General features: G+C 39.1%; 1 protein-coding gene and 1 long non-coding RNA gene across 10 annotated transcripts in view; one reads left to right on the plus strand and one right to left on the minus strand.

Annotated features, from left to right (window-relative positions):
• Nucleotides 1–6,493, minus strand: part of LOC119261338 (uncharacterized) — a 65,330-nt gene extending 58,837 nt beyond the window's left edge. Inside the window, exon 1 of the long non-coding RNA XR_005128979.2 lies at nt 6,084–6,493. This is a non-coding gene — a long non-coding RNA (uncharacterized LOC119261338). The remainder of the gene's footprint in view (nt 1–6,083) is intronic.
• The window catches only part of LOC119261337 (uncharacterized), a 90,135-nt gene continuing 68,703 nt past the window's right edge, over nt 6,209–27,640 (plus strand). For 6 of the 9 annotated variants that reach the window (XR_008549359.1, XR_008549358.1, XR_008549357.1 and 3 more), the window contains exons 1-5: nt 6,209–6,365; nt 13,309–13,379; nt 17,089–17,185; nt 19,652–19,753; nt 27,306–27,464. Coding sequence is in view for 5 of the 9 variants with exons in the window: in XM_037530599.1 (XP_037386496.1) it covers nt 6,288–6,365; nt 13,309–13,379; nt 17,089–17,185; nt 19,652–19,753; nt 27,306–27,464 (507 nt within the window). In the remaining 4 variants the exon portion in view is untranslated. Of the gene's footprint in view, nt 6,366–10,185; nt 10,230–13,308; nt 13,385–17,088; nt 17,186–19,651; nt 19,754–27,305; nt 27,465–27,640 lie in introns of those variants that run through there. The other 3 variants (XR_008549361.1, XM_037530600.2, XM_054688364.1) reach the window with 3 other exon arrangements.

The following is a 27,640-nucleotide window of genomic DNA, read 5'->3' on the forward strand; positions in this document are numbered from 1 at the left end:
TTCGGTCCTTCTGCCTGCTCTGCTCCCTGCTCTGGCTCTGGTGAATTCTCTCACCCTCCCGTGCTTCTGACTGTACCCAGTGCTTGTATAAATAAATAAATAAATAAATCTTTAAAAAAAAAAAAAACAAAACAAGAACAGCCAAGCAATTCCAGAATTTATCAAGTTATTATGAAGAAACTGACAGAAATTTCACAGAAATATATAATCCAGAATGAAAAAAAAGGCAACCCAGGTACCTAAATGGGAGGATTCAATATTATAAATATATTCATTCTCTCTAATTTGTTAATTTTAAAGCAATTAAATTTACAGTTATTGAATTATTGTGATATCAGCACAGAGACTGCTTACAAATAAACTCTAAAATCTACTTACCAGTATTCAAGTGGCAATTTAGTGTTTGGTAAAAGTGGTATTTCATATTAGTGGAGGAGTCAATAAGTGGTATGAAACAACCAGCCATACCTTTGGGAAAACACAAATTACTATCCCACAGAAGACACAAAAACAAATTCCAGGCGAATTAAAGATTTTAGCATTAGGGCCTCCCTGGTGGCGCAAGGGTTAAGTTAAGCACCACACTGTGGGGCCATCTGCAGCCTCTGCAGCAAGAGTTCTATCCCAGGCTGGCCAGGGAGATTGATTTATTTATCCAAGAACCGGGGTACAGGTCAGATGTGCAGGGGGGTGAGAGGATTCACCAGAGACAGAGCAGGGAACAGAACAGGCAGACTGACGAAGTACACTGCTAAGGGGTGCAACGGGCAAGACAGGAGAGGTCTGCCACGCCACGTGGGTATCTCCACAGCCAGTGGGGATTGAACTGGCACTGCAGTGGCTGCAGACAGCTTCACAGTGCTGCACTCAACCTGCTGTGCCACCAGGGAGGCCCAAAGAGAACATATTTAGAAAAAAAAACAAAAAACAGATTTCAGCAAAATATGATTGAATGTATTCATCAATGTTAAACATTAAAGTACATAAAAAAGAAAAGGCAAATATAAATTAGATTATCATAATGGTTATTCTTATGGGGTGGTAAAAATAGACTTCTACAACTGTAGTGTTTGAATTTCGACAAAGTAACACACCACAAGAAAAAAATTACAAAAACATTTCCATTTTGAAGGACAAGTAGAAGAGTACTCTTTACAGAAGAACTTCAATACTTGATAAGAAGTGTCCTAAATTAGTAAGTGCATGAACGTCTCCAGCTTGTGGAATGCTTACAAACTCCCCAGTGATACAAGAAATTAAATGATTCAGAAATTACTGACTTTTCCTTTTGAGAAAATAATCTCTAAAAAACAGTGACCATTTTTTCACTAATAGATGAAAGTAATCATGAGATCCAATGGTTTTTTTTAATTAATTAACATTAATTAAGGTAATATTTGGATACCCCTATCAGGTATTGCAACCGTAGTATACCCACCACCAATTCACCTATAGTCCTCCAACACAGTCCACTGTATTTTGTACCCTCTTTGCTCTTGCTTTTCCTTACCCCCTCCCCATCTTGGTGCTTCAGTTCTGTATTCAGCTGTCACGGCGTAGTTTTTAAGTCCAAAAGCTTGTTTTAAAAGAAACCAGCAGGGCCTCCCCGGTGGCGCAGCGGTTGAGCGCTGGGTTGCAAAGCTGCCCGCAGCCTCTGCAGCGCCGGTTCGATCCCCGGCTGCTCCCCGGCCACCAGAGGAGGGTCCCACATGGCGCGCAGACCTCTCCTGGCGCCCGCTGCTCCCCTCAGCAGTGTACTTCGGTCCTTCTGCCTGCTCTGCTCCCCGCTCTGGCTCTGGTGAATTCTCTCACCCTCCTGCGCTTCTGACTGTACCCAGTGCTTGTATAAACAAAACAAACGAACAAATAAATAAATAAAACATGCCTCTAAAAAATAGATAAATAAATAAATAAATATACAGAATTTCTAAAAAAAAAAAGAAACCATCAACAGTGAAATGCCCCATGTTTCTCCTTCACAGGAATCCAGCTTATCAACACTCTTTCCACTCCATCCTCAAGGTCCTATTAAACTATCAAGAAAAAGATGGAAATACCTGTGATGTTTCATATTACCTGTTGTGGTTTTTATTCTGTTATTCTTTTAACATAAAAATAGAGAACAAAAAATGGAGGATGCAGAATGGCAGGTGAAAAAGCAGGGAAAGAGGGCATATTTGGAAAGAAAAGATTTGGGACAGCAGAAGCCAACACTGTGGTGATAATTAGGGAAGATGCCTAGGGTGACAAGAGGTGCCCCACCTAGACTTGCTAGAATTTCTACCCACTGGAGAAGGGCGGAGTCCTCAAAAAGCAATCCAATTAGATAGCAGCCCTGCTGGAAGATGAAGGGTAATTGAGTGTGGTGATGAAAAGATTCTCAATAAACTGGGGATGCAACAGCTTACTTCCCAGTGAAGTGAAGCCCAAGAGCTCCTCCCAGGAGATTAACAAGGTAACGGAACGACAGGAGGATTGGCAGCTTGGTGTGTTGGCCAGAAGCTTGAGATGCCTCAGAATGGCATGAAGGAGGAGGGAGAAGTTTTCTTTGCCCCAAGAGAGCCACAAAGTGGCTGAGAGAGAACCAGAATGCTAGAGGGGAACTTCACGTTCCAAGTGCAGTACGTGAACTGATGACTACAGACAGGAAGAAAACAAACACTGCAGCAGATGTCACTTTAGAGAGATGAAGACCAAGATTCACACAAGTTCTTCCCCTCCCCAAAGATACACACACACACACACACCCCCCACATAGAAAGAAGGGAAGGGGAAATCCTGAGTTAACTGAGGAAACCTGGTGTTGAAAAGATTGGCCTCAGATATCAGGTAAAGTGGGGCTCAAATTTTACATGGCTATGGGCTTGGGTTAGTGGATTGCACAAAGGGAACTCACCACACCTGCCTCACGGGACTGTTTTCATATGACAAGGTGAGACAGAGATGGGGGAGCTCCCACAAATACACCTCTCCAACAATCATATGCTTGTTGTCATTAAAACTAAGGCTTTCATTGCCCAATCACTTTCAGCTTCACTATTCACTAAGTAGCACAGCAATGTGGCCAAGTTTATTCGACTTATTTTTACTGTAAGCAAAAATACACCAAAACATTACTTTGAAATTATCATTTTTTCATTTTTCCACATATAAGTAATGTGACCCCAGCTTTTAATTCAGATGTTCCACCTGTAACATGTGCCATTACAGCTAAGGTGATAAGACACATTGATTCAAGATTTCCTTTCTATAGGAGAATACATGATTTAACAAGGCATCTTTCTCAGGAGCCACAGTCCAGACCAGTTTTGCTGCCTGTTTGTCAAATCCAATTTGATTGCACTGAGTTAAAACAAACTCAATTGACTACCTGTCTTCATCTCCTGCCGGGCCCACGAAGGACATCGATTGTTTCTCCTTTAAAGGATATTATTGGTATCAAGAAAGTAATCCTCATAAATGTATTTATAACAATAAGGATTACAACTGTGCATGTGTTGCATGCTAAGCATTCTGCATAATTACTTAATTTAAATTTGACAATTTCCCATTTTATAAACTGAAAACTGAGTCTCATAAAGATGAGGTTAAAACAAGGGCACAAAAGTAGGCAAAACACCTACTTTTGAATCCAAATTTGTCTGACTGCATTCTACTATACCACAATGCCTTGCTAATGAAAATTTTTAATTTAAAAAGTTTGTCTTTTCTCCAGAGAAAATATTTGCATTTACATCATACATTCAAAAGGCTATTATCCAAGATTTGCAAAGAATGTGTACAACTCAGCAACAACAGAAGAGTTAAACAGATACTTCTGCAAAGAAGATATACAGACCGCCAAGAGCATAGGAAAAATGCTATATCATCAGAGAAATGCAAATCAAAAGCACATAAGTTACCACCTCACACCCATGAGAAGGACCCACATGAAAAAATATTTTAAAAAGCAGAAGCAACTAGTGTTAGTGAGGGTATGGAGAAAAAGGAACACTTATACATTGTAGATTGGTCTAGCCCCTATAGACAGTGGTATGGAGGTTCCTCAAAGTATTAAAAACCGATGGACCACATGATCTAGCAACCCATTCCTAGGTATCTAACTGAAGAATACAAAGACATTAATTCAAAGGAATACAAGCCCTCTTATGTTCATTGCAGCTAATTACAAGAACCAAGTTATCATAAGGCAAGCTAGCCAAATGTCCAAAAGGTGAATGAATTAACAAGTTATGGTATATATACAGAATGGACAACTACTCAGATATAAAAAAGATAAATCTTGCCATTTGCAATAGCATGGGTATAGCAGAGGGGGTTATGCAAAGCGAAATAAACAGAAGAATAGCATATACTGGATGGTTTCACGCAAATATGGGACATAAAGAAACAATGGACTGGACAAAACAAAACAAAAACCCTAGAAATCTGACTGCAGAATTAAGGCTAAGAAAAGGGAAGGGTGATGAGAGGTGGCAGCAAAGAGAGGAGAGGGTCAAGGATCTTTGCTGAAGCCTGTAGGTGCTCTCGTGGTTGGGAACGGTGTGGTGGGTGACACACATCCGAAGAGGTGTGAATTGATTCCCCGAAATCACATACAATGTTATAAACCAAATGTTACTGCAATAAAAATTTATTCCATTTTATTTTTTCTTAAGATTTATTTATTTATACAAGCACTGGGTACCGTCAGAAGCGCGGGAGGGTGAGAGAATTCACCGAGCCAGAGCAGGGGAGCAGAGCAGGCAGAAGGACCGAAGTACACTGCTGAGGGGAGCAGCGGGCGGCAGGAGAGGTCTGCGCGCCATGTGGGACCCTCCTCCGGTGGCCGGGGATCGAACCGGCGCAGCAGAGGCTGCAGGAAGCTTCGCAGCCCAGCGCTCAACCGCTGCGCCACCAGGGGGAGCCCTATTCCACTTTTTAAACATAAAAATTTTAAGACTCAAGGTCGAGGATAATCATCTTTGTAGCAGCCCTACCAATCTCCTCTCCCACCCACTCCATCACATAGCTTTCCTCGGCCACACTCCTCTCTAGCCGTTATCCAAACCCACCCGCCACTTTCAATCCGTTACAGTGGCTGTTCCCTCTGCTTAGACAGACCTATCTTTCCTCCCCACCGAGAGAATTCCAACCCATCCTCAGTCAGACAGCGACTTTGAAGATTTTGCTTCCTCTCCCCAGTAGAACCAGCCGTCTCTCATTCCAGCTTCTGCAATATTACCTTTCCATCATAGCACATACGTATCACTTAAGATTGACATCTGTCGGGCCTCCCTGGTGGCGCAAGGGGTTAAGCACCGCACTCTGAAGCAATAGCAACCTCTGCAGCATGAGTTCGATCCCCTTCCCGCCAGGGAGCAACCCACATGGTGCAGCAGACCCCTCCTAACTCTCGCTGCTCCCCTCAGCAGTGTATGTCAGTCAGTCTGCCCGTTCTGTTCCCCACTCTATCTCCGGTGAATCCCCTCAACCCCAGCATCTCTAGCCCACACCCCAGCTCTTGTATGCATAAATAAATAAAATAATTTTTTAAAAAATTGACATCTGTCTGCTTGAACTTCTGCAACCTCTATTCGTGTCTGGGGGTACCTGTTTGCACACCTGGTAATCTAAGGCACCTAGCGCTTAGTAGGAGTTCAACCAAAGCTTGCGAGGAAAGGGATGAATTCTACTTTTTTTTAAAGAATTTATTTATTCATTCATTTATTTAATTACACAAGCACTGGGTACAGTCAGAAGCACGGGAGGACGTGAGAATTCACCAGAGTCAGAGCAGAGAGCAGAACAGGCAGATGGACGAAGTACACTGCTGAGGGGAGCAGCGGGCGGCAGGAGAGGTCTGCGCGCCATGCGGGACCCTCCTCCGGTGGCCGGGGAGCAGCCGGGGATCGAACCGGCGCCGCAGAGGCTGCGGGCAGCTTCGCAACCCAGCGCTCCACCGGGGAGGCCCTGAATTCTATTTTAAATCGCGGTCTATATTTTACATCTCCAAGACTGTGACTGGAGCAAGGTAGGTTAACACTTTGAAGGCAAGTGGCTCTTAAATAATTTTAAGGAAAACCACAAAGGGCTTCACTCACCCCAAGCAAGTTTTTCCGAAGACCTCGCTCGGGTCTCACCACAAACTCAGCACAGTCCAGATCCGCCCCGCCTCCCTCCCTGCCAATCAGCAGCTCCTTGCGCCTGCGCAGACGGCGCCCTTCCCCAGAGCCCCGCCCCAGGCGCCGGAGCAGTCGCGGGCAGTTAAGTTGGGCGAGGGCGTTTCCGTCACTGACCCGCCAACTATGACGATCACTTATAGCTGCATTGCTAACGGAAGAGCGGTCCTAGCGGAGCTGGCCCTGACCGGCGGCTCCTATCAGGTACGCCTGGATCGACGCGGCCGCCCGGGCAGGTTCCGCTTTTCAAAAGTGGCGCCCACGGGACCTGTTCCTCACGAAGCGACGTTGAGGGGCAGCCGGGAGCGGGCCGTGGAGGCGTGAGGTGCCGCCCCGCGGAGGGCCACGCTGCGCGAGAAGCCACGCCCACGCGCGAGAAGCCACGCCCACGCGCGCAGCCGAGCCTGCGGGACGGCGAATGCCGGGCTGGAGCCCCTCGCGCTGTGGACGGCGGAGCCGCAAGTGCGCCACCCGGCGGTCAGTGTTGGTGCTGCACGCAACCCATTTAGGATGATGTGCAGCCGCGTTGAATTCCCGAAGCCCTTAACAGATTTTTCTCTATCCCCGCGGAGAATTGGTGTGCAGTTTAATGCACATTTATTAAACAAGTGTTAACTGCAAAATCCCGGGAGACAGGTGTGGGGGTTGCAGCAGCCAGAAAACGCTGCCTGGAGTTTGTCCCTTGATGTCCTTTATGTCCTTTATGTCCAAGTTGTCCTGTAGTTTAAAGCGCATTTTAGTGGAGGTAGAGCGACGTTGCTTCCAAGGCACTCGACAACCACAGAGGCGGTGATGATTAGAGTTCTTAACTTAAAAGCCCTGTAAGATTCGTAGTCTGGCACAGGAAAAGGAATGGGTACTCCATGCAGAGGGAACAAACGGGGTGTGCTTGGGAAATCTGTCTAACCTCATAGTGGCTCGTATATAGTACATGTAATCACATTATATAGGGGCTGAAGGTGAAGTCATAAAAGTGAGCAGAAAATGGTTAAAGAATTGTCCTATATTCAGTTCTTATCCTAGAGAAACCAGGGAACATTTGAAGATTTATAAATAGAGGAATAGCAAAACCTAATTCATCTTCTGAAAAGTGTGGTCTGGTTACAACGTGGAAGGTGTATTAGAGAACAAGTTAGGACGGTATTGTTACTATTGTTTGTATAGATGCTGTAAAGGCCAGATGCTGGCAATGAACGGTGCAGATGGAAATGAGGGGGCAGATCTTAAATACTAAACCTTCAAAATTAGTGGCTGGCGGAATATTTGCGATAAGGGACAGGATCGTGGCTAGGATAAATCTCAATTTTTGTTCTTTTTCTTCTTTGCCCCAACTTTGTTGATGTATAACTGACATATAAATTTAAGGTGTACAACATGGTGATTTGTCAATTTTTTTCCTTAGATGGCATTTAGCAAGATAGAAACTATACACAGAAGAGCAGAAATGTAGGGGAAGGAGTTAGAGGGAAAGCAGGGGTAGAAAGTACAGTTTGAAACAGTTTGGATTTTGTTGCCTATTGGAAATGACCAGTCTGTTTGTGTACTTACTCCTGAGCTTATTCTCAAAACATTTAAGTCATAAAAATGCCCAATAGGTATAACTCAGAGAGTCATGGCGAACAGTTAAAGATAGTAGCAGTGGGCAAGATTGTATAGAAAAGCACAGAAAGTGAGGAGGGTAGTGGAGGGGAGCACAAGGTAGGACACTGTTTAAGAATAGAATACAGAGGTAGTTTCCTGAAAGACAAAAGAAGAAAATTACAAGCATGTGTCTCATGCCCCAAAGAAATTTAACAATATCTAAAAGGTGTTTATTAAACTAAACAATTAGGAGATGATATATGAGTTTACTATTAGTTGTTGGAACAAGTGGTAGAGACAAAACCCAGATTGCTTTAGGCCAAGTGAATGGGACATGAGGAAGGAGTTAGACTGCTCATTCAAGAATTTAGAGGGTCTCCCCTGGTGGCGCAGGCGGTCGAGCGTGGGACTGTGAAGCTGTCTGCAGCCTCTGCAGGGCCAGTTAGATCCCACATGGCACGGCAGACCTCTCCTGTCTGGCCTGCTGCTCCCCTCAGCAGTGTATTTAGTCAGTCTGCCTGTTCTGTTCCCCTCTCTGTCTCTGGTGAATCCTCTCACCTCCTGTGCATCTGTCCTGTACCCCGGTTCTTGTATAAAAAAAATTTAGAAAGGGGGGCCTCCCTGGTGGTTCAAGGGGTTAAGACAACCTATGAAGCTATCCTCAACCACTGCAGCACAACCACAAGTTCTATCCCCTGCCAGGGAGCTGACCCACTTGGCACAGTAGACCTCTCCTGTCTCACCCTGCTCCCCTCAGCAGTGTATTTCAGTCAATCTGCCTGTTCTGTTCCCCTCTCTGTCTCTGGTGAATCCTCTCACCCCCCATACCTCTGGCCTGTATCCCAGTTCTTATATGCATAAATAAATCAATCTTTAAAAAAAATAATTTAGGGCCTCCCCGGTGGCGCAGCGGTTGAGCGCTGGGTTGCGAAGCTGCCCGCAGCCTCTGCAGCACCAGTTCAATCCCCGGCTGCTCCCTGGCCACCGAAGGAGGGTCCCACATGGCGCGCAGACCTCTCCTGCCGCCCGCTGCTCCCCTCAGCAGTGTACTTCGGTCCTTCTGCCTGCTCTGCTCCCGGCTCTGGTGAATTCTCTCACCTTCCCGCACTTCTGACTGTACCCAGTGCTTGTATGTATAAACAAACAAACAAATAAATAAATAATAAATCTTTAAAAAAAAAATAATTTAGAAAGGGAATGATAAGGTGAAAGAAGAAACATGATCCGTTTTTTAATAGAGGAAAAGCTTTCACATATATGTAGACTAATGGGAAGGAGAAGAGATTGAAGATATAAGAGAGGAGGGGGCTATTGGCAGAGAAAGACCTAAATGAGCACAGATGATGAAATCCAATGTGGCCATAGAGAAGTGAGCCTTGCATTCCCTCTTTTGGGGAAAGGAAGGATTTGGATATAGAGATACAGAACTTAGTCTCCTTATGGGACTTTCCTCTTTGCCAATCCTTTTAAATTTGTGTTCCTCAGGAGTCTAACTTCAATCAAGTTAAAAACTTGTCACATTTATTCATATCCATGAACCCCTTTATTTTGACCACTACCAAATTTACTTCAAAAATAATCTCTAAATGCAGTTACATTGCCTAATAGAATTTAAAACTTATGTCTCAAACTAAAATATTTACCTTTCATAATAGATCCCTCCTGGTGTATTTCTAATCTTGCTGAGTAGTTCTACTGAGCTATTCAAGCTGAAATGGAGTCATCTTCAAGTTTTTTCTCTTTTTCACTTTCACATGTGTTCATTTGTCACCAGGTATTATCAGTTAGTTCTGTCTACTGAATATATCTCGAATCCTTCCCCTGTTTCTAAACATGTCTTCATCTAGACCCTCAGTTCTTCTCACCAGGATTATTGAACATGCCCACCAACTCATATCCTAGATTTCAGCCTTGTCCCTCTCAAAACCAGCATCAAATGGTTCAAATGGTTATTCCTAAAAGCAAACCTGATTGTGTTACTCCCCCACTTAAAATCATTTTGTATACATGACTGCATTCTGAATAAAACCCGTCTTCCTTAGTCTGGCATTCAAGGCTCTCCCTGATAGGGCTTTTCCATGTTTATCTCCTCTTCCCTACATATCCCTCTGCTACAGCCATCAGGAACTTCATGCTGTGCTCCAGTCTCACTAAGGTCCCCACTTTGAATCTCCTGTCCTACCTTCCTGGCACCTGCTTTCCTCCACCCTTTAGCAGTATAACCTCTTCTGAGCTTTGAGACTTTTCTCAGTTCTTCCTAGAACTGTTCTCTATGCCCAGAAATTTGTATCCCCTTTATCAAACTACTTACCAGGCTGAATTGGGATCTTCTTTACTTCTCTGTCTCTGTCATTAGACTTCTTCAGGACAGGGACTGTCTTCATCTCTGTACATAGTAGGTTTTCAGTAAACATTTTTTTCATTTATTGACAGGGAAAAAAGAAAAAAAAAAGCTCAATGGCCTCTCTTTATGAAGTATGCAGGAAGGTAAGGAAATGTAAGGGGTAGAGCAGTATACAATTGGAGGAAATAATTAAAGGTTTGGAAAGACTTCTATGCAGATAGCTGCCCAGGAAAAGAAAAAGGATGACAAAGAACTTGAAGAAACAGGGTTGTCATATCTTTCCTCAATGTTAAATACCAATGTCACAAATATTTCATATTCATTAGAAAAACATTAGGTTTTTGCCCAACTGCAGAGAGAAATTAATTTTGAAGTAGATTTAGCAGTGATCAAAATAAAGGAGTCCATGGAGGTGAATAAATGTGTCAAGTTAAAAGAGGACTAAAGTTAGGATCCTGAGGAATACAGCATTTAAGGAATTGGCAAAAAGAAAAGTCCCAGGAGGAGACTAAGTTCTATAGCTTTATATCCACAAAGCTTAATCATGAGACCAAATCAGCTGTTCTTAGGGGTCCTATTGCTAGACAGGATTCTAGAGATTATCCTTCCCAGTCCCTTCATTCTTTGAAGAAACAGACCCAGACAACTCATTTTTTTTCTTTTTCTGCCACTACCATCCTTTATATTCTCTTCAACCCTTTCTCCCTCACTCTCCCTCTTAGGTTCAGAAATCTCACTTAGTTTATTGATGACCACTAGATTTTACTTTGTTGAATTGTCTGCTATATAAATGTTCAGTATCTGTCATTTTGACTTGTCATATCCATTAATTCCCTCCATTGCTGTATCTGTCATTTTGACTTGTCATATTCCATTAATTCCCTCCATTGCTCTATTATTGACATGTCATCTTTCTTTACAGCTGGGCCGTATTCCATAGTATGGATACACAACATCTTGATCCGGTCTTTTTTTCAGTTGCCATTTAGGTTACTTCCATGTCTTCACAATTATAAATAGTACCACAATAAACATTGTAGAATATATAGTTGTTTTAGTTGAGAGTTTCACATTCTTTGAATAGATGTCAAGGAATGGGATTGCTTGGTCGTGTAGTATTTCATTTTTAGTTTTTAAAGGTAAATCCAGATAGTTTTCCATAATGGTTGCACCACTTTACACTCCCACCAACAATGTAATTAATAGGATTCCTCTTTCTGTCTTCTCCAGCACTTGTTGTTTTTTTGTTTTTAATGTGCCATCCTTAGAAGTGTGAGATAATATCTCATTGTGGTTTTAACCAGCACCACTTTTATTAAAAGCAACAATGATCATTTTTTTCATGTGTCTAGTGGTCTTCTGAATATTGTCTGGTGGTTGTTAAAATCTGCCCATTTCGGGCCTCCCTGATCGTGCAAGGGGTTAAGTCTCAGCACTGTGAAGCAATCCCCAGCCAGGGAGCTAGCCCACATGGAGCAGCAGACCTCTCCCTTCTCGCCCGGGGCTCCCCTCAGCAGTTTATTTCAGTGAGCCCCAGTGAGTCGCAGCAGTTTATTTCAGTGAGTTCTGTTCCCCACTCTATCTCAGGTGAATTCTCTCATCCCCCAACCCTGTACCTCTGGCCTACACCCCAGCTTGTGTTTGCATAAATAAATAAATCTTTGGAAAAGAAAAAGAAAAAATATTGAGTTTCACTTCTTTTCAGATTTGGATAACTTTTATTGTGTATTGTCTGATTGCTCTAGCTAAATCCTCTAATAATAAATTAAACATAGTGGTAACAATGGACATTCTTGCATTGTTCCCAATCCTAAGAGGAAAAGCTTCCAGTTTTTCATCATTGAGCAGGCATTGTATTGCCTGCTAGTTTGTGATATATGACTTTTATTATATTGAAGTAGGTGCCTTCTTCCTAGTGTCTTGTTCCCATCTTGTTCAAGTTTTTATCGTAAATAGATGTTGAATCTTATCAAATGCTTTATCTGCATCCATTGATATTATCATATATTTATCTTTACTTTTTGTGAAGTTACTTTTGTTGATATAATGTATCACATGGATTGATTTCCATATATTAACCACCCCTAGAATAAATCCCATTTGATTATGATGTATAATCCTTATGACATACTGTGCTTAACCCATTACGCCACCAGGGAGGCCCTCTATTTTCAGTCTTTTGAGAAATCTCAATTCCGCTTTCCGTAGCTGGTTAATTCCCTAGGTTGAGATGTTTTTGAGCAATTATTTCTTGAAATAAATTTTCTATTCCTTTTTCTTATTTCAAATTTTGCTATGATTTTATTGTTTATATACTCTAAAAGAGATGCTTGGAGAAAGCTAAAAGAATATGTTCAATATTGTTAATACAGTATCTGAAAGGTTATGTATTTCCTTAATTTTTTAAAATTTCTTAGGAAACCCTTTTCTAAAGAATACCATCTGGATTTTTTTAGGCAATACTAATAATTTCAAGTTTTACTTTGCATCACTTTACCCCTCCAAAAACTTTTGTTTCAAGGGTCATTTTGTGAAAATAGAAAAGTAAATTAAAGGTGTGACTACTCGATAAGTCAGATTACTCTCACACTTCTTAGGTAAATTAATGGGATTTCATATAGTTAACTATGTTTAAGGTATTCTGAATAATTGTAATGTTTTCCAATTTTCCCCCAAAGAATTGAGCCTTATAAGAAGTAGGTATAAGAGAGCTTAGCAACTATTTGCTTTATTGAAAGAGATCTGTGAATAGCAGCAAATTTTTTTAAATTATTTTAATCCAAAAATTATTTAATTAAAAAAGTAGAATACTAGTTAGACAATTCAGAGAATAAGAACTGCATATTTTCAATCCATTAACATTTTATGTATAGTTTCAGTAACCAGAAGTTATTGAAAAGATATTTGATTAGGTAGTGCATTCCCAATCTTAAAGCCATATAGAAAATGTGACTGTAAAGACGGTTTATCTCATGCTACCTATATTTGTATATAGGTCTATACACCAAGAATATGTACATTTATGTAATTTTAATATTTTCTTTCAGATTTATGTGACTATTTCATGATGACTTGCCTCTAACCATGCATTATGAATATCCATTAGTTCTCCTTGTAAACAGGTGCTTCTTAATAAACTATCAAAGCTCTGGTCAATTTAGGAGAAAATAATGAAAAACACTACAATCTTCTATAAGGTAAATACTGGCAATTTATTTTTAGGAAGCAACGGCAAGAGTGCTTAAACTAGTGCTTCTTAGAGCTGAACCAAAGACCATAATTCAAATGGGAAGGTAAGGTATGTTCTCATAAAAGTCTTATCTTTTAACAATCACCAGTTAAAAATTCAAGTGATAATGACTTGAAAAAAAATATTAGTTGTATATACTCTTTATTGAACTCTCAGAAAGAAGAACTTCTATATGTAAAAATAGAAAACCATGAATGGAAATGATAAACACCAAGTTTAAGACAGTGGTTACTCTGCAAAAGGAAGGAGAATGAAATTAAGAAAGCATACCCAGGGGCAGTAATTGTATCTGTAACAGTATAACTGGACAGTAGGTCTACAAGTGTTCTTATTATTTTATTCTCTACATTTTTTGGTATACCCAAAATATCTCATTAATAAGAGGAAATTTCTACTTGAAAATATGCTTTATAAAATGAAGAATAGTTTTGTACCATTTTAAGTAGGACATTGCATGGTATGGGCTAACCCAGTTCCGGAAAACATTTTGCTAGTAAAAGAAATAGATGGGGACTCTTTCCTTGCTTTTTTAAAGAGTAGGTTTTTTTAACCTTTATATTAAAAATAAATAAATACAGAAAATCACTTCAAGTAAATCTATGACTTTATTAAGTTTTACAAAGGGAATCCCCACCACCAACTGCCATTTAGGCCCAAAAATTAAAGCCCTGCCATCCCCACTATGTTCTTGTCCAACTCACAGCTTTTCCCTCTAGCCAAAATCAACCACCATTCCAACTTCTATAGCAGTCACTTACTCTGTTTCATCATTGCCTCAGCACTGAAATTTGTACCCTCAGAAAGAATTGCCCAATTGTGTCCATTTTTTAACTTGGTGTCTTTGGAATCTCTTTAATCTATTGTATATATCCTCCCTTTCCTTTCCTTACTATTTGTTGTTTAAAAAACACATAAAGAGTTTCCGATAATCTGTTTTTGTTGATTACATACTCAAAATGTGGATCACCTTATTCCAAGCATCTGGAAGCTTGATGCCCTCAGCAAGACACAGGTATTTTTTCATTAAATGGTGCATAAATTCTGATTATATCTTCTTTTGACATGCTGGAAGGCATTGATATTCATTGCCAGTGTCCTAGAGCTATTAATTTATTAAGTATTTGTTTTCACTTATTAGCTGGAATGATTTCAAAAACAGAAATTTTCCTCACTTTCTGCACTTACTATTTGTATATCTATAGTGTATATTCCAATTTCAATTTTTCCTCCCACCACTATCACATCTTTCCTGTTGTCCTTTTCCCTCCATCTCCCTCTTAGCCTTAGAGCCCTCAGGATATTTACTAGTGTAACTGGTTTTTGAAAGTGTTTTACCTTATCAAATTGTCTGCTATGTAACTGTCCAATGTTGCTTTTATCACTGTGACTTAATTTGCTGCACATAATTCTCTCAAATTCCCTTCTTTTTTTTTTAATGGCTGCATATAATCCTTTCTTAAGGCAATTTGATAACTCCATATGACATGTTTTTGACCCAATCATCCAGCCATTTAGGCTGCGTCCATGTCCTAACTATTGTAGATAATGCTGCCAGTCACGTTATGGAAAATACGGGCTTTTGTGTCGGTGGCTTCATATTCTTTGGCTACATGCCCAAAATGGGATTGTGGGTTCTTATGGTTCTTCCGTTTTTAGTATTTTAAGGTAAATCCAGATTGCTTTCAGTAATGGTTCTGCCAGTTTTCATTCCAACCAATAATAGGGTTCCTTTTACTCTGAATTCTCTCTAACACTTGTAGTTGAGGTCTTTTTAATATGTGTCATTTTCACAGGTATGAGATGGTATCTCATTGCGGTTTTATTTTTTTTATCAGATATGAATGTTTATTAATTTGTTCATACACTGGACCTTTGCTTCTAGTGTGTGCTAGTGTCATTCATTTTTCCCTCCAGCGTTTTTTGGTTTTGTTTTATTACAATTAATGTTGAATATCTGGAGGAGATGAGACCAGCTTCTTCATTCTGCCACCATCTCGCCAGACCTCTCTAATTTTCATCTTTTGAGAACTTCAACTGCTTATTCCACATTTCTGATGACTATCTGGCAAACATTTCAAATTTACATCTAAAACCATATAACAACTTTCCAGCTCTCAGGGCTAAAACCTTTATAACCCTTGACTTTGTCTCTTTTACATTCAAATCCAACCCATCAAAAAATCCTGTTGCCTTGCCTTCCAAATACATCCAGAATCTGATCATCTCCATTGCTACCATAGTAACAGAGCCAGCAACATCTCTTGCCTCTTACTTGCCTCTTACTTGATATACTTTCTTGCCTCTTACTTGATATAACAGAGCCACCAACATCTCTTGCCTCTTACTTACTTACTTGTTAGATTTTTTTTTCATTTGTAAGCGTTGCTCTCTTAAAATAAGTTTAATAACATTTTATAATTTTGTATATTTACATGGTTCCAGAGTCATTCCAAAACAAGTTTCCTTTAAGAAATCTGATTTTTACTCCTTTCCTTTCCACACTACTCTTTGTCCCCCTATATAAGTCACTATTTTGAATACATTTTTAGTTTGTCATTTTCTTTCTTGTTTTCCTTTTTTAAGAGAAACATAAGCTTATTTGTACTTCTTTTGTGATAGAATATGATAATAATAGATAAGTGTCAGTATCATGCACACTTTGCTCCACATTGCTTTTGTCAGCTAACGTAGGTTCTAGATATAAGATATTCAAACTTGTTAGCATTTAAAAATTATTTTTGAATGTTACTAATAACATAATAAGCATAATTTTAAATATCTCCCCCTTTCACATCCAGTGTCAAGTTACTTTAAATCACATGTGTAACTTTAGGGAGATGATAGGATTTGCAGCTCTTTTTCAGCAAACTCCTCCAATGTAGATATAAAATATTTTCCAAGTGAAAATTAAGTATATCTATCAATATCATCATTAAAAATACTTATAGTGTATTATATGCATGATATCATATGAAAGATTTATGTTGAAAGAGCTTATTCTTAACCTCTGAGATTATCTTTTCTCCCTGTTTCTGAGATTCCTCATTCTCATATATATCCACTTTATTTGAAAGTGCCTATTAACCATTTATATATAGGGTGTTCAAACTGATTAAAGTCTAGGTTCCAAGTAACTATTTTTGTTGCTGTATTCCTAAATTTTCTGGCTATTGAGCAGTAAAGATGCAGGCACTTTCCAAGAGTCTCCTAGCCTCCTAATATATGACTCTGAGACTGCACAAATGGTCTAGAAGTTGGAGTGATCAGGGTAAGGTAAGCTTTGGCATACTATAGGGGAGTTCAGTTCCCTCACCATTAATTCTGTTCTCCAGAAGGTTTGATACTGGCAATTTAAAAGTTATAACTTGTAAATTCTGACCTTCATAATAGAAAGTTAACAAGCATGAAAATTAAATGTCTACCTAAAAATGTAGGAATAGTAAAAATCAGTGAACATAGCATTTTCTATTTGATCAGAATCTTCATTTTTGTCCTAGAATGTAATTTATATTAAAGCCATTTTAAGTTTATTCTTTATTATAGTTTATTTTTATTGATATAATTTAAAATACATATTTTAAATTTACTTTTATTAACAGTTAAATGTTTTAAATATATGAAAACTTTCCTGATTATGAAAGATTATATAGCTGTTATGTTACTAATGAGAATTTGAAAACAAAGTTAAATTCTCTTTATGGGTACTTCATTTCTTTAATACTATCATATAAATGAATATATTCCTTTTAAAGCTTTGTCTACCATACTCTCTTTATTGATGGAATCACTTACCTATGTGCTACAGACAGTGCCTTGGACTCTGTAACACCACATGCATTTCTTAAAAATGTAAGTACTTTCTTCTACTTTTGAAGATTTTTCAGTTAATGAAATTATGAGGTCCCTGTATTATAGCTTATTAATAATAGAGTCACTAAGGGCCTCCATGGTGGCACAGGGTTTAAAGATTCAGCGCTATCAAGCTATCGCCAGCCAGTGTGGCATGAGTTCGATCCCTGGCCAGGATGCCAACCCACATGACTCAGCAGACCTCTCCAGTGTAGCCCACTGCTCCCCTCAGCAGTGTATTTCAGTAGATCCACCTGTTCAGCTCCCCACTCTGTCTCTGGTGAATCCTCTCACCTCCCTGCACCTCTGGCCTACACCCCAGTTCTTGTATGCATAAATAAAAACAAATCTTTAAAATAATAATAATAATAATAGAGTCACTAAGTAATAGTGCATCTCTCTTGAAAGCAGAGCCATTAATGATTCAGTGACTTCTTACTCTCAGCCCTTGTCTGTCTTCTGCTTCCATACTTCCCCTGACTCTAAAGTAAGGTCTGCAAAGACAAATACACTCAGATCTATTAGAATCTCTCCTTATATTTACTTTATTCTTGAAAAGTAAGAAAGAAATTAAACTTTACTGATATTTAACATACATTTTTAACAGTATATGTATTTAATTTATAAAAACTATATATAGGAAAGTAACTGATGGAAAATTTTTGAGACCAGTAGTCTTGATAGAAAATATCAACCACGGGCCTCCCCGGTGGTGCAGCGGTTGAGCGCTGGGTTGCGAAGCTGCCCGAAGCCTCTGCAGCGCCGGTTCGATCCCTGGCTGCTCCCCGGCCACCAGAGGAGGGTCCCACATGGTGCGCAGACCTCTCCTGCCGCCCGCTGCTCCCCTCAGCAGTGTACCTCGGTCCTTCTGCCTGCTCTGCTCCCCACTCTGGCTCTGGTGAATTCTCTCACCCTCCCGCGCTTCTGACTGTACCCAGTGCTTCTATAAATAAATAAATAAAGCTTTAAAAAATAAATTGTCAACCAATATAAAATGTAGTAAGTAGTCAAAAGTATATATGTACATAAAGTTACATAGAAACATGAAACTTTGGGCCTCCCCGGTGGCGCAGCGGTTGAGCGCTGGGTTGCGAAGCTGCCCGCAGCCTCTGCAGCGCAGGTTCAATCCCCGGCTGCTCCCCGGCCACCAGAGGAGGGTCCCACATGGCGCAGACCTCTCCTGCCGCCCGCTGCTCCCCTCAGCAGTGTACTTCGCTTCTGCTTGCTCTGCTCCTCGCTCTGGCTCTGGTGAATTCTCTCACCCTCCCGCGCTTCTGACTGTACCCAGTGCTTGTATAAAAAAGCAAACAAAAACAAACAAACAAACAAACAAATAAATAAATAAATAAATAAATAAAAAGAAACATGAAACTTTATAAATTTCCTAAAGGGTAGTTAAGCTTACTAAACTTATACATATTACCTGTTGCTGATTATTACCCTGCATTTGATCTCCTAGCAGAATAAGAAGACAATGAAAGATAGTCTCAGAGACAGATTAGGGGGAAACCTTTCTTCTGTAATATTTATGGTTCAGAAAGTATGTTTGTTCCTTATTTTAAAAAAGTTAATGGTATTCTTCAATTTTATCACAAAGATATAAATATTTCATAAAAATATTAATGGAAAAATTACTTCTACTGTAGTTACTAATAGTTATTCTTCAGTCACATTCATGAGTCATGCATATTTTCTTTGTTCATTGCACTGATTTTCTTAAGCAGCCCATGTTGACCATATATAAAATCAAGGATTCTAAAACATAATGTTAATTTACTCTACAGTTATGACTAGCCAATTGCTAGAATCTAAATCTGAAACACTGTTAACATTTATTCTGACTGATTTTTTTTCTCTCTACCATTATGATAAAAACAATCCTAGCTTTATCCACCTTTCCAGTTGACACAAAATTTCTAACCACATAGTTTTTACTGCTGCTTCTGAGGAAGACAATTAAATACACACAGTTGTCAGAATTGTCTTGAGACTTTGAAATGTCCTATAATAATTCCATGGAATTTGAAAGATAGTATCATTTAGTTAGGCATTTAGTTGGGGTTCCATCACCAGTGAGTGGATTTTGAGGTTAGGGTCAGGAGAGTAAGTGAAAAATGCTTATTTAGAAAATATGGAATTCCATCTTTCCTTGTCTGCCAGAGGTAAACATCTGTTCTTCCCTTCATGTCCTCAAATATACCAAAGAATCAAGGTAGTAGAAGCAGTCTCCCTGTATGAGGTTGTGATCTGTACTGCAGCCCTCAAGAAAAATGGGCAAGCACAGTTTTCATGAACTGTGTATCTTTAAATAAGAGGGACACCCAGCCACTAAAAAGTTCACCATGTGATGGGTTTCCATTACTTATGGTTTCTGCCAGACTTTGCTTCAAATAAACATTTGCTTTGTCAGAATTGCTTCATTTGAAATTATCTGTATCTGTTAAATTTTTCCTTTCATTTCCCTAGGTTAGCGATACTATTCTGAGAAATCCTCTGAAGTCACAAGAATATTTTTCTCCTTCAAATGCAATTGCTGCAGATTTTCAGCAAGTATTAGGAAAATATATGGTAGGTAACTTTTAGCTGTACTCCTAAACACTGTCAATTTGCAGATGACAGATCAGTGAGGAAGTATGAGTCAGGAGCTTTTATGATGAATGAGAACTGAGAACTCTGTCTCTATAATGATCAAGAATGATATCCATGATATATTGATAAGTGACTAAAACAAGGTACAAAGACTGCATGGTATAGTATTTATTTACCATTCTTATATGCGACCATTTCAGAAGGAGGTGATAAATACAAATCTCTCTTCATTTGCTTATTTTGAAAAGGAGGCAGAGAGGAAAGGAGGAATGGATAAACCAAAAACATTTTAATGTGGGAGTGGGGACAGACAGGGATAAAAACTTGACCTCTTTGAATGAAATTTGTTTTGTAAACTTGACTTGGTATACGTAAATATTTTTATAATAGTAAAACACTTAAATACTTAAATGAAGTCTCTTCTAAGTGAAATAAAACAATTTCAAGAGGACAAATAGCATATAAATTCCTAGTGTATACTCATATTTATAGAGAAAGAAAGTGGAATGATTGTTGCCAGAGCATAGGGGAAAGGTAGGAGGAAGAGTTACAATTTAATGGGTACAGAGTTTCCATTTGGGAAGATGAAAAAAGTTCTGGAAATGGTGGTGATAGGTGCACAATTATGTGACTGTACTTAATACCAATGAACTATACATTAAAGTTGTAAATGCTATGTTATGTATATGTTTTCAAATAAAATATTTTAATTAAAAAGTAATACCTGGGGCCTTCCTGGTGGTGCAGGGGGTTAAGCACCGCACTATGAAGCAATCCCCAGCCTCTGCAGCACAAATTCGATCCCCAGCCAGCCAGGGAGCAACCCATATGGCGAAGCAGATCTCTCCTGTCTCGCCCGCTGCTCCCCTCAGCAATGTTTTCGGTCGTCTGCATGTTCTGTTCCCCCACTCTGTCTCTGGTGAATCCTATTGCCCCCCTGCATCTCTGGCTTGTACCCCAGCTCTTGTATGCATAAATAAATAAATTTTTTTTAAAAAACTTTATGGTCCTACATATTAACTGAAAATTAAATATTAAGAATATTTAATTGAAAATACATCACATGATATAGTTTCCCTTTTAAAAAAATATTTCCTAGTCTATTCATTGAAAAAGCCTAGAGGGCCTCCCCAGTGGCACAGTGGTTGAGCGCTGGGTTGCGAAGTTGCCCGTGGCCTCCGAGGCGCCGGTTCGATCCCCGGCTGCTCCCCGGCCACAGGAGGAGGGTCCCACGTGGCGCGCAGACCTCTCCTGCCGCCCGCTGCTCCCCTCAGCAGTGTACTTCGGTCCTTCTGCCTGCTCTGCTCCCTGCTCTGGCTCTGGTGAATTCTCTCACCCTCCCGCGCTTCTGACTATACCCAGTGCTTGTATAAACAAAACAAACAAATAAATAAAACATGCCTCTATAAAAAAAAAAAAAAGCCTAGAAACAATTAAAAAAACCCACTATCAGTGTGCCCCTGTAGGATCTAGATTATAGCTTCTTCATATCATTTCACACTAAAAGGAATGAGGCCTGATTCTAGAAATGAGGCAGAAAGCATATAAACCACAAACAGTTTTGATACACAGGAAATAAGCCAACTAATCTCTGTGCTCATTTCAAAAGACTTGAGGAGCCAACTTTAAGAGGCTAACACTGGCCACTGATGAAAAATTTGGGCATCAAAATAAATAATTGTAGTGGACTGTAACACATCAAATATGTTCAATTCAGTGAGTTCCTAGATGCTGCCAAAAGTGGGGGAGTTTGGGAGAGAGGATGCAAAATCCTCATTAGTCTACTTTGGTAGATAATACTGATCTATCTTATTTCTCTGAAAACCAATAAATAAAAGAGGTCAAGCATTTATTGAGACTTTCCTATTTGAACTATACCTCAAAGGAATCAGTTGATGGGAGAAAATATTTTTTTTAATCTTTATAGAAGCATTCCACATAATAAAAGAAAGGGTAAGAAAATATCGCTATTTTTGCAATCCCTATTGAAATAATGGGTCCATTAATGACTGAAAAAACAGGTAAAAAGCTGATAAGAACCTTTGTAATGAATGAGACAGGCTTAGAACACTTTAACCCATTGATTATTCCTACATCACAATAAGGGAAACAATCACTTAATGTTATGAGCTCCCTGATATCATACAAGTAATACACAGCACATGTCTGAAGTGTGTTTTCCCAAAATATCAAACCTGAATCTGACTAAGCCTTTAGATCGAAATACTCTTTTACAGGAAACAAAGATATCAGTGCATACTAAACGATACCACAGCAGTGTAATCAGCAAAATCAAAACATGAGAAACTGTATAAGACAAATGACCCAATTTCTTCAACAAATAAATTTCAAAAGGGGAAAAGTTTAAAAAAAAAACTGATAGATTAAAGGCCTTTTTTAAAAAAAGATTTATTTATTTGTTTGTTTGTTTATTTATACATACAAGCACTGGGTACAGTCAGAAGCGCAGGAGGGTGAGAGAATTCACCAGAGCCAGAGCAGGGAGCAGAGCAGGCAGAAGGACCCAAGTACACTGCTGAGGGGAGCAGCGGGCGGCAGGAGAGGTCTGCGCGCCATGTGGGACCCTCCTCTGGTGGCCGGGGAGCAGCCAGCGATCGAACCAGCACTGCAGAGGCTGCAGGCAGCTTCGCAATCCAGTGCTCAACCACTGCACCACCGGGGAGGTCAACTGATAGATTAAAAACAACTTAAAAAACATCCACCAATATAAAAATGTGGATTTTGGTTAAACAAAACAACTATTAAAAAAATAAAATAAAACTATGATTTGTTTTGATAAATACACAAACTGGATATCTGATTATATTGAAGAATTTTTTAGTTGTATGATCATGGTGGTGTGCTTTTGTTTTTAAGAAAAATGAAACTATGTATTTTAGAGATATAAACTGAAGTATTTACAGATTAAAATAATAGAATGTTTGGGATTTGTGGGGTTTTTTTAAGATTTATTTTATTTATACAAGAGCTGGGGTACAGGCCAGGGGTACTGGAGAGTGAGAGGATTCACCACAGACAGAGCAGGGAGAAGAACAGGCAGACGAACCGAAAGCACTGCTGAGGGGAGCAGAGGGTGAGACAGGAGAGGTCTGCCGCGCCATGTGATATCTCCCTGGCTGGCCAGGAATGGAACCCGCACTTCAGAGGCTTCAGAGAGCTTCCCAGCGCTGTGTTCAACCTGCTGCGCCACTGGGGAGACCCTGGGTTTGTTTGTTTTTTTTTTTTGTGGGACCTTCACCAGCAGCCAGGGAACGAACCGGCGCTTCAGTGGCTGTGGGCAACCTCGCAGCCCAGCACTCAACCGCTGCACCACCAGGGGAGGCCTGGGATTTTTTTTTAAATAATACATTTGGGAAAGCAGTAGTCATCCAGTGAATCCTCACTTAATGTCAATAAAAAAAACTGTGACTGTAAGTGAAATGACATATAACTAAACCAGGTCCTCAATCAGCTCTTTGAAAAACCTTTTCATGGTGAACCAGGATTGGGTTTGTTATAACACAATGATGAACAAAATGATGTTATTCGAGGACCAGACACTAGATGATGGATACACTGACGTTTGTTACACTGTTCATTCTGCTTTTGTATATGTTTGAGCTTTTCCATAATAAAATATTTTAAGTTTACCTATATTTGTTTTCTAATTATATGTAACAAATCACCACAAAATCAGTGGCGGAAAAACCCCACACCCTTGTTATCTTACAGTTGCTATGAATCAGGAATCCAGGCCCTGCTTAACCAGGTTCTCTGCTCAAGAACTCACAATGCTGCAGTTATTGTGGCAGCCTGGCTGTGTTTTCCAATCCAGGTTCTGGGAAGGAATCTGCTTTCAGGCATATTCAGGAATTCACTTCCTTATAGCTGTGTAAGGAATGCAGTGTGTGAGGGATGCAGCTTTTTATTGACTTTTGGCTGAAGGCCACCCTCAAGTCCCAGAGACCGACAGCAGTTCCTTGCCATGTGGGTGGCCCCAACACAGCTCATTGCTTCCTCTAGGCCAGGGCATTAATCTCTTTCACTCCAGTTTGCTAAATGTGATGTAATGTGACATAACCACAGAATTAATATCTTATCACCTTAGCTTCTTTTAGTTAGAAGCAAGGCACAATCAAGGGGAGGGGATTTTTACAAGGACATGATGGACTGCGGGTTACCATAAAGTATGTCACCACAGTTTCTGACAAAACAACTAAAGATAGATGCTTTTATGTTATATTGTTATACATTTTCTTAGGAAGAATTCTCATATTCAACACAACCAACATGTACTAGCCTATCTCCTTGAAAGAGTTACCATGTGAAAATATGTACATTTTAAGTAGTTAACAGCACATCTGACATCAAAGCAGTTTTGTTCAATATTTATAAATTAACCTGGTTAAATGTAGAAAAAAATTGTTGCATCTTGTGTACTATAATTATCAGAATATGCAGAGCAAAAAATAGTCAATTTTAGAGATTTTAAAATAGATGAAATGTCATTGAATGAACTACAGGTATATTATTTAAAGATATATTATTTTAACAAAAACTTAAATGTTTCTCTTAGATTAAAAACATTAACCATCCAAAAGAGAGAAAAGAACAAAAAGATTAGCCATTCATCTTAATAACATCTGCAAAAACCCTATTTCTGAATACGTTTCACATTGGAGTTAGGACTTGAACATATCTTTTTGTGAGTAGAACATAATTCTGCTCACAACCCCTTTTTTTCTATATCCACCCAATGAACTTCTCACAGAGTATCAATTGTAAGTTACATGGTCCTGTAACCAACAAGATCAAAGTTATTATGCTTAATATATATTTGATCACTTGCCAAAGAGAAGTTTTTAATGTCATTTTTATTTTAAAATTAAATACGCATTAATGAAGATAACACAAAGTAAGTAAAGTAAAATATGAGTATCTATTACATGCTCAATCAAATGCCCTTAAACAATATTAACAGTTTAGTATATAACCTTCCAGAATTTAGAATTTATATGTATGTTATATATACAGTATATATGTGTTTGTAATATATATGTGACATAAGTTTATACATACATTTTAAAATCACAAAAGTGGGATCATTAATATAATGGCTGAAGACTTAATCTCTGGAGCATGAGTATAAATCCTTGTTTTGCCTCCTGTTCTGTAACATCAGGCAATTTATCAACTTCTCAGTCTCATCTTTCTTATTTAGAAAATGAAAGATGCAATGAATACTATTTTATATGGTGATTTGAAAATTAAATAAGCTGATACAGGGCTTCTCTGGTGGCACAAGGGGTTAAGTCTCAGCACTATGGAGCTATCCACGATCCCCCACCAAGGAGCTACCCACATGGCACAGCAGACCTCTCCAGTCTCACCTGCTGCTCCCCTCAGCAGTGTATTTCCGCCAATCTGCCTGTTCTGTTCCCAATTCTGTCTCTGGTGAATTCCTCTCACCCCTCACACACACACACCTCTGGCCTGTACTCCAGTTCTTGTATGCATAAATAAATAAATCTTTAAAAAAAAATAAACTAATACAGGTTAAGTACTTAAAACAGTGCCTAGTACATAGTATGTCTTCAGTAAGTTATTTAATATCATTCTGCAACTGCAGCTTACTTTTTAAATATTACACTACATCTTTCAGATCATCTTTGTTAGTATGGATCTATAGCTATCAATTTTTTAACCACTGCATACTATCATGATTTAACAATTTTCATGTGAATTGACATTTAAATTGTATCTAGTTTTCCACTATCAAAATAGTATGATGAGTAGCTTTGTCTACACACACTTATGCAGATACACATACACACACACACACACACACACACACTTCTGTGAATCTGTAAGAAAATTACTAAAAGTGAAATTTCAGGTCCAAAATTATATGGATATTTTTATTTTAATCAAAACTAATGGTTATTTAAGTCTCCATTTCTCTGACTCTTAAGTATAAGAATTCTTAAGTATATTAAACAGCTTTTCATATATATAGTTATTTATACTTCTTTTGACAATTTTTTTAAAGATTTTATTTATTTATGCATACGAGAGCTGGGGTACAGGCCAGAGATGCGGGTGGTGAGAGGATTCACCAGAGACAGAGTGGGGAGCAGAACAGGCAGATTGATATACACTGCTGAGGGGAGCAGCGGGCAAGACAGGAGTGGTCTCCTTTGCCATGTGGGTTGCTCTCTGGCCAACTGGGGATGGAATTCATGTTGCAGAGACTACGGATTGCTTCATAGTGTGGTTAACCCCTTGTGCCACCAGGGAGGCCCTTAACAATTGTTTCTTTAGGTACTTTCCTTTTATTTAGTGGATGGTTAGTTTTTTCTAATTATATACCAAAAGTCATTCTATATTGAATACTAACATTTTGTGTTCTGTATTTTGCAAAAGTTTTCTCCCAGGTTTTCATTTGTCTTTTTTTACTAACATCTTTCACACAGATTTTGTTGTTTTTTTTTTTACTATTCAAAATTTTACATCTGCATTTTCTGGATATGATGGCATAGTTTCAAAGATCTCCACTTTTACTATTTAAAAGATTCTATTCTTACTATAAAAATATTCTAATTTCTTCAGTCAGCTTTTTGTTTTGTGCCTTTATGAAAATTATTATATCTGATCTAATTGGAATTTACTTCTGTGTATGGCATGAGGTAGGGTTCAGACATTCTTTTATCCCAAATAGATATTTAATTATTCTAATATGATTTATTAAGCAATTTCCCCCAGTTTTATCATGCATCGGGTTCAATTTTTTGGATTTACATGTATGTTCTTGTAACTATGTAAACTGGACTTTGGGATAATGATGCACTGATGTGGGAATATCCATTTAAAAATACCTATCTAGGGCCTCCCCGGTGGCGCAGCGGTTGAGTGCTGGGTTGCGAAGCTGCCCGCAGCCTCTGCAGCACGGGTTTGATCCCTGGCCGCCTGGGGGAGGATCCCACATGGCACACAGACCTCTCCTGCTGCCCGCTGCTCCCCTCCGCAGTGTATCTTGTTCTGTTCTGCTCCCCGCTCTGGCTCTGGTGAATTCTCTCACCCTCCCGCGCTTCTCACTCTACCCAGTGCTTGTATAAATAAATAAATAAATAAATAAATAAATAAATAAATAATAATATATAAAAAAAATACCTATCTAGTATAGGACATTGACAGTGAAGGAAACTGCATTTGGAAGACAGAAGGGGTCCATGGGTACTCCACTTTCCTTTCAATTTTACTTTGAGCCTATAACTGCTCTATAAAAAGTCTGTGTAAATAATTTTTAAAAGCACTCCCACTGCTGATTGAATACATTGATGTGACCCTCCTTTGTCCCCCCCCCTTTTTTTTTTTTCAAAATTAAGGTGGAACAAATTGAGGCTTAATTGATTCTTTATGCTGAATATAAGTGATATGTGCCTTTAATACTTCTGTTCTAATTTGCACAATGTTACAATAGATTTCATTTACAGAAAATAAAATTTGTGCTGTATTTCACTTATATATATAGATGATATACAATAAAAATCAAGATGGCAACTCAGTATGCACACTGAAAAGTCAAATAACTGATGTAAAAAACATTATGAGTGAAAATATTGACAAAATTTTGGAGAGTGAAGAAAGATTGAATAACTTCACTGATAGAACAGATGATGTCACAACAATGGTAAGTGATTAACACTTGTCATGACAGCCAGATAGTGCTGTAAGTTATAGGATTTATTGCCCTTGAGACTAATTGCTAAAAGCGGGGCCTCTCAGATGGCACAAGGGGTTAAGCGTCAGCTCTATGAGGCAATCCAGTTACTGCAGTAAAAATTTGATCCCGGCCAGGGGGGTGAC

The sequence above is a fragment of the Talpa occidentalis genome, unplaced genomic scaffold, assembly GCF_014898055.3.
Source record: "Talpa occidentalis isolate TD23 unplaced genomic scaffold, MPIMG_talOcc4v2.1 talOcc4.6, whole genome shotgun sequence".
Taxonomy (NCBI): Eukaryota; Metazoa; Chordata; class Mammalia; order Eulipotyphla; family Talpidae; genus Talpa; species Talpa occidentalis.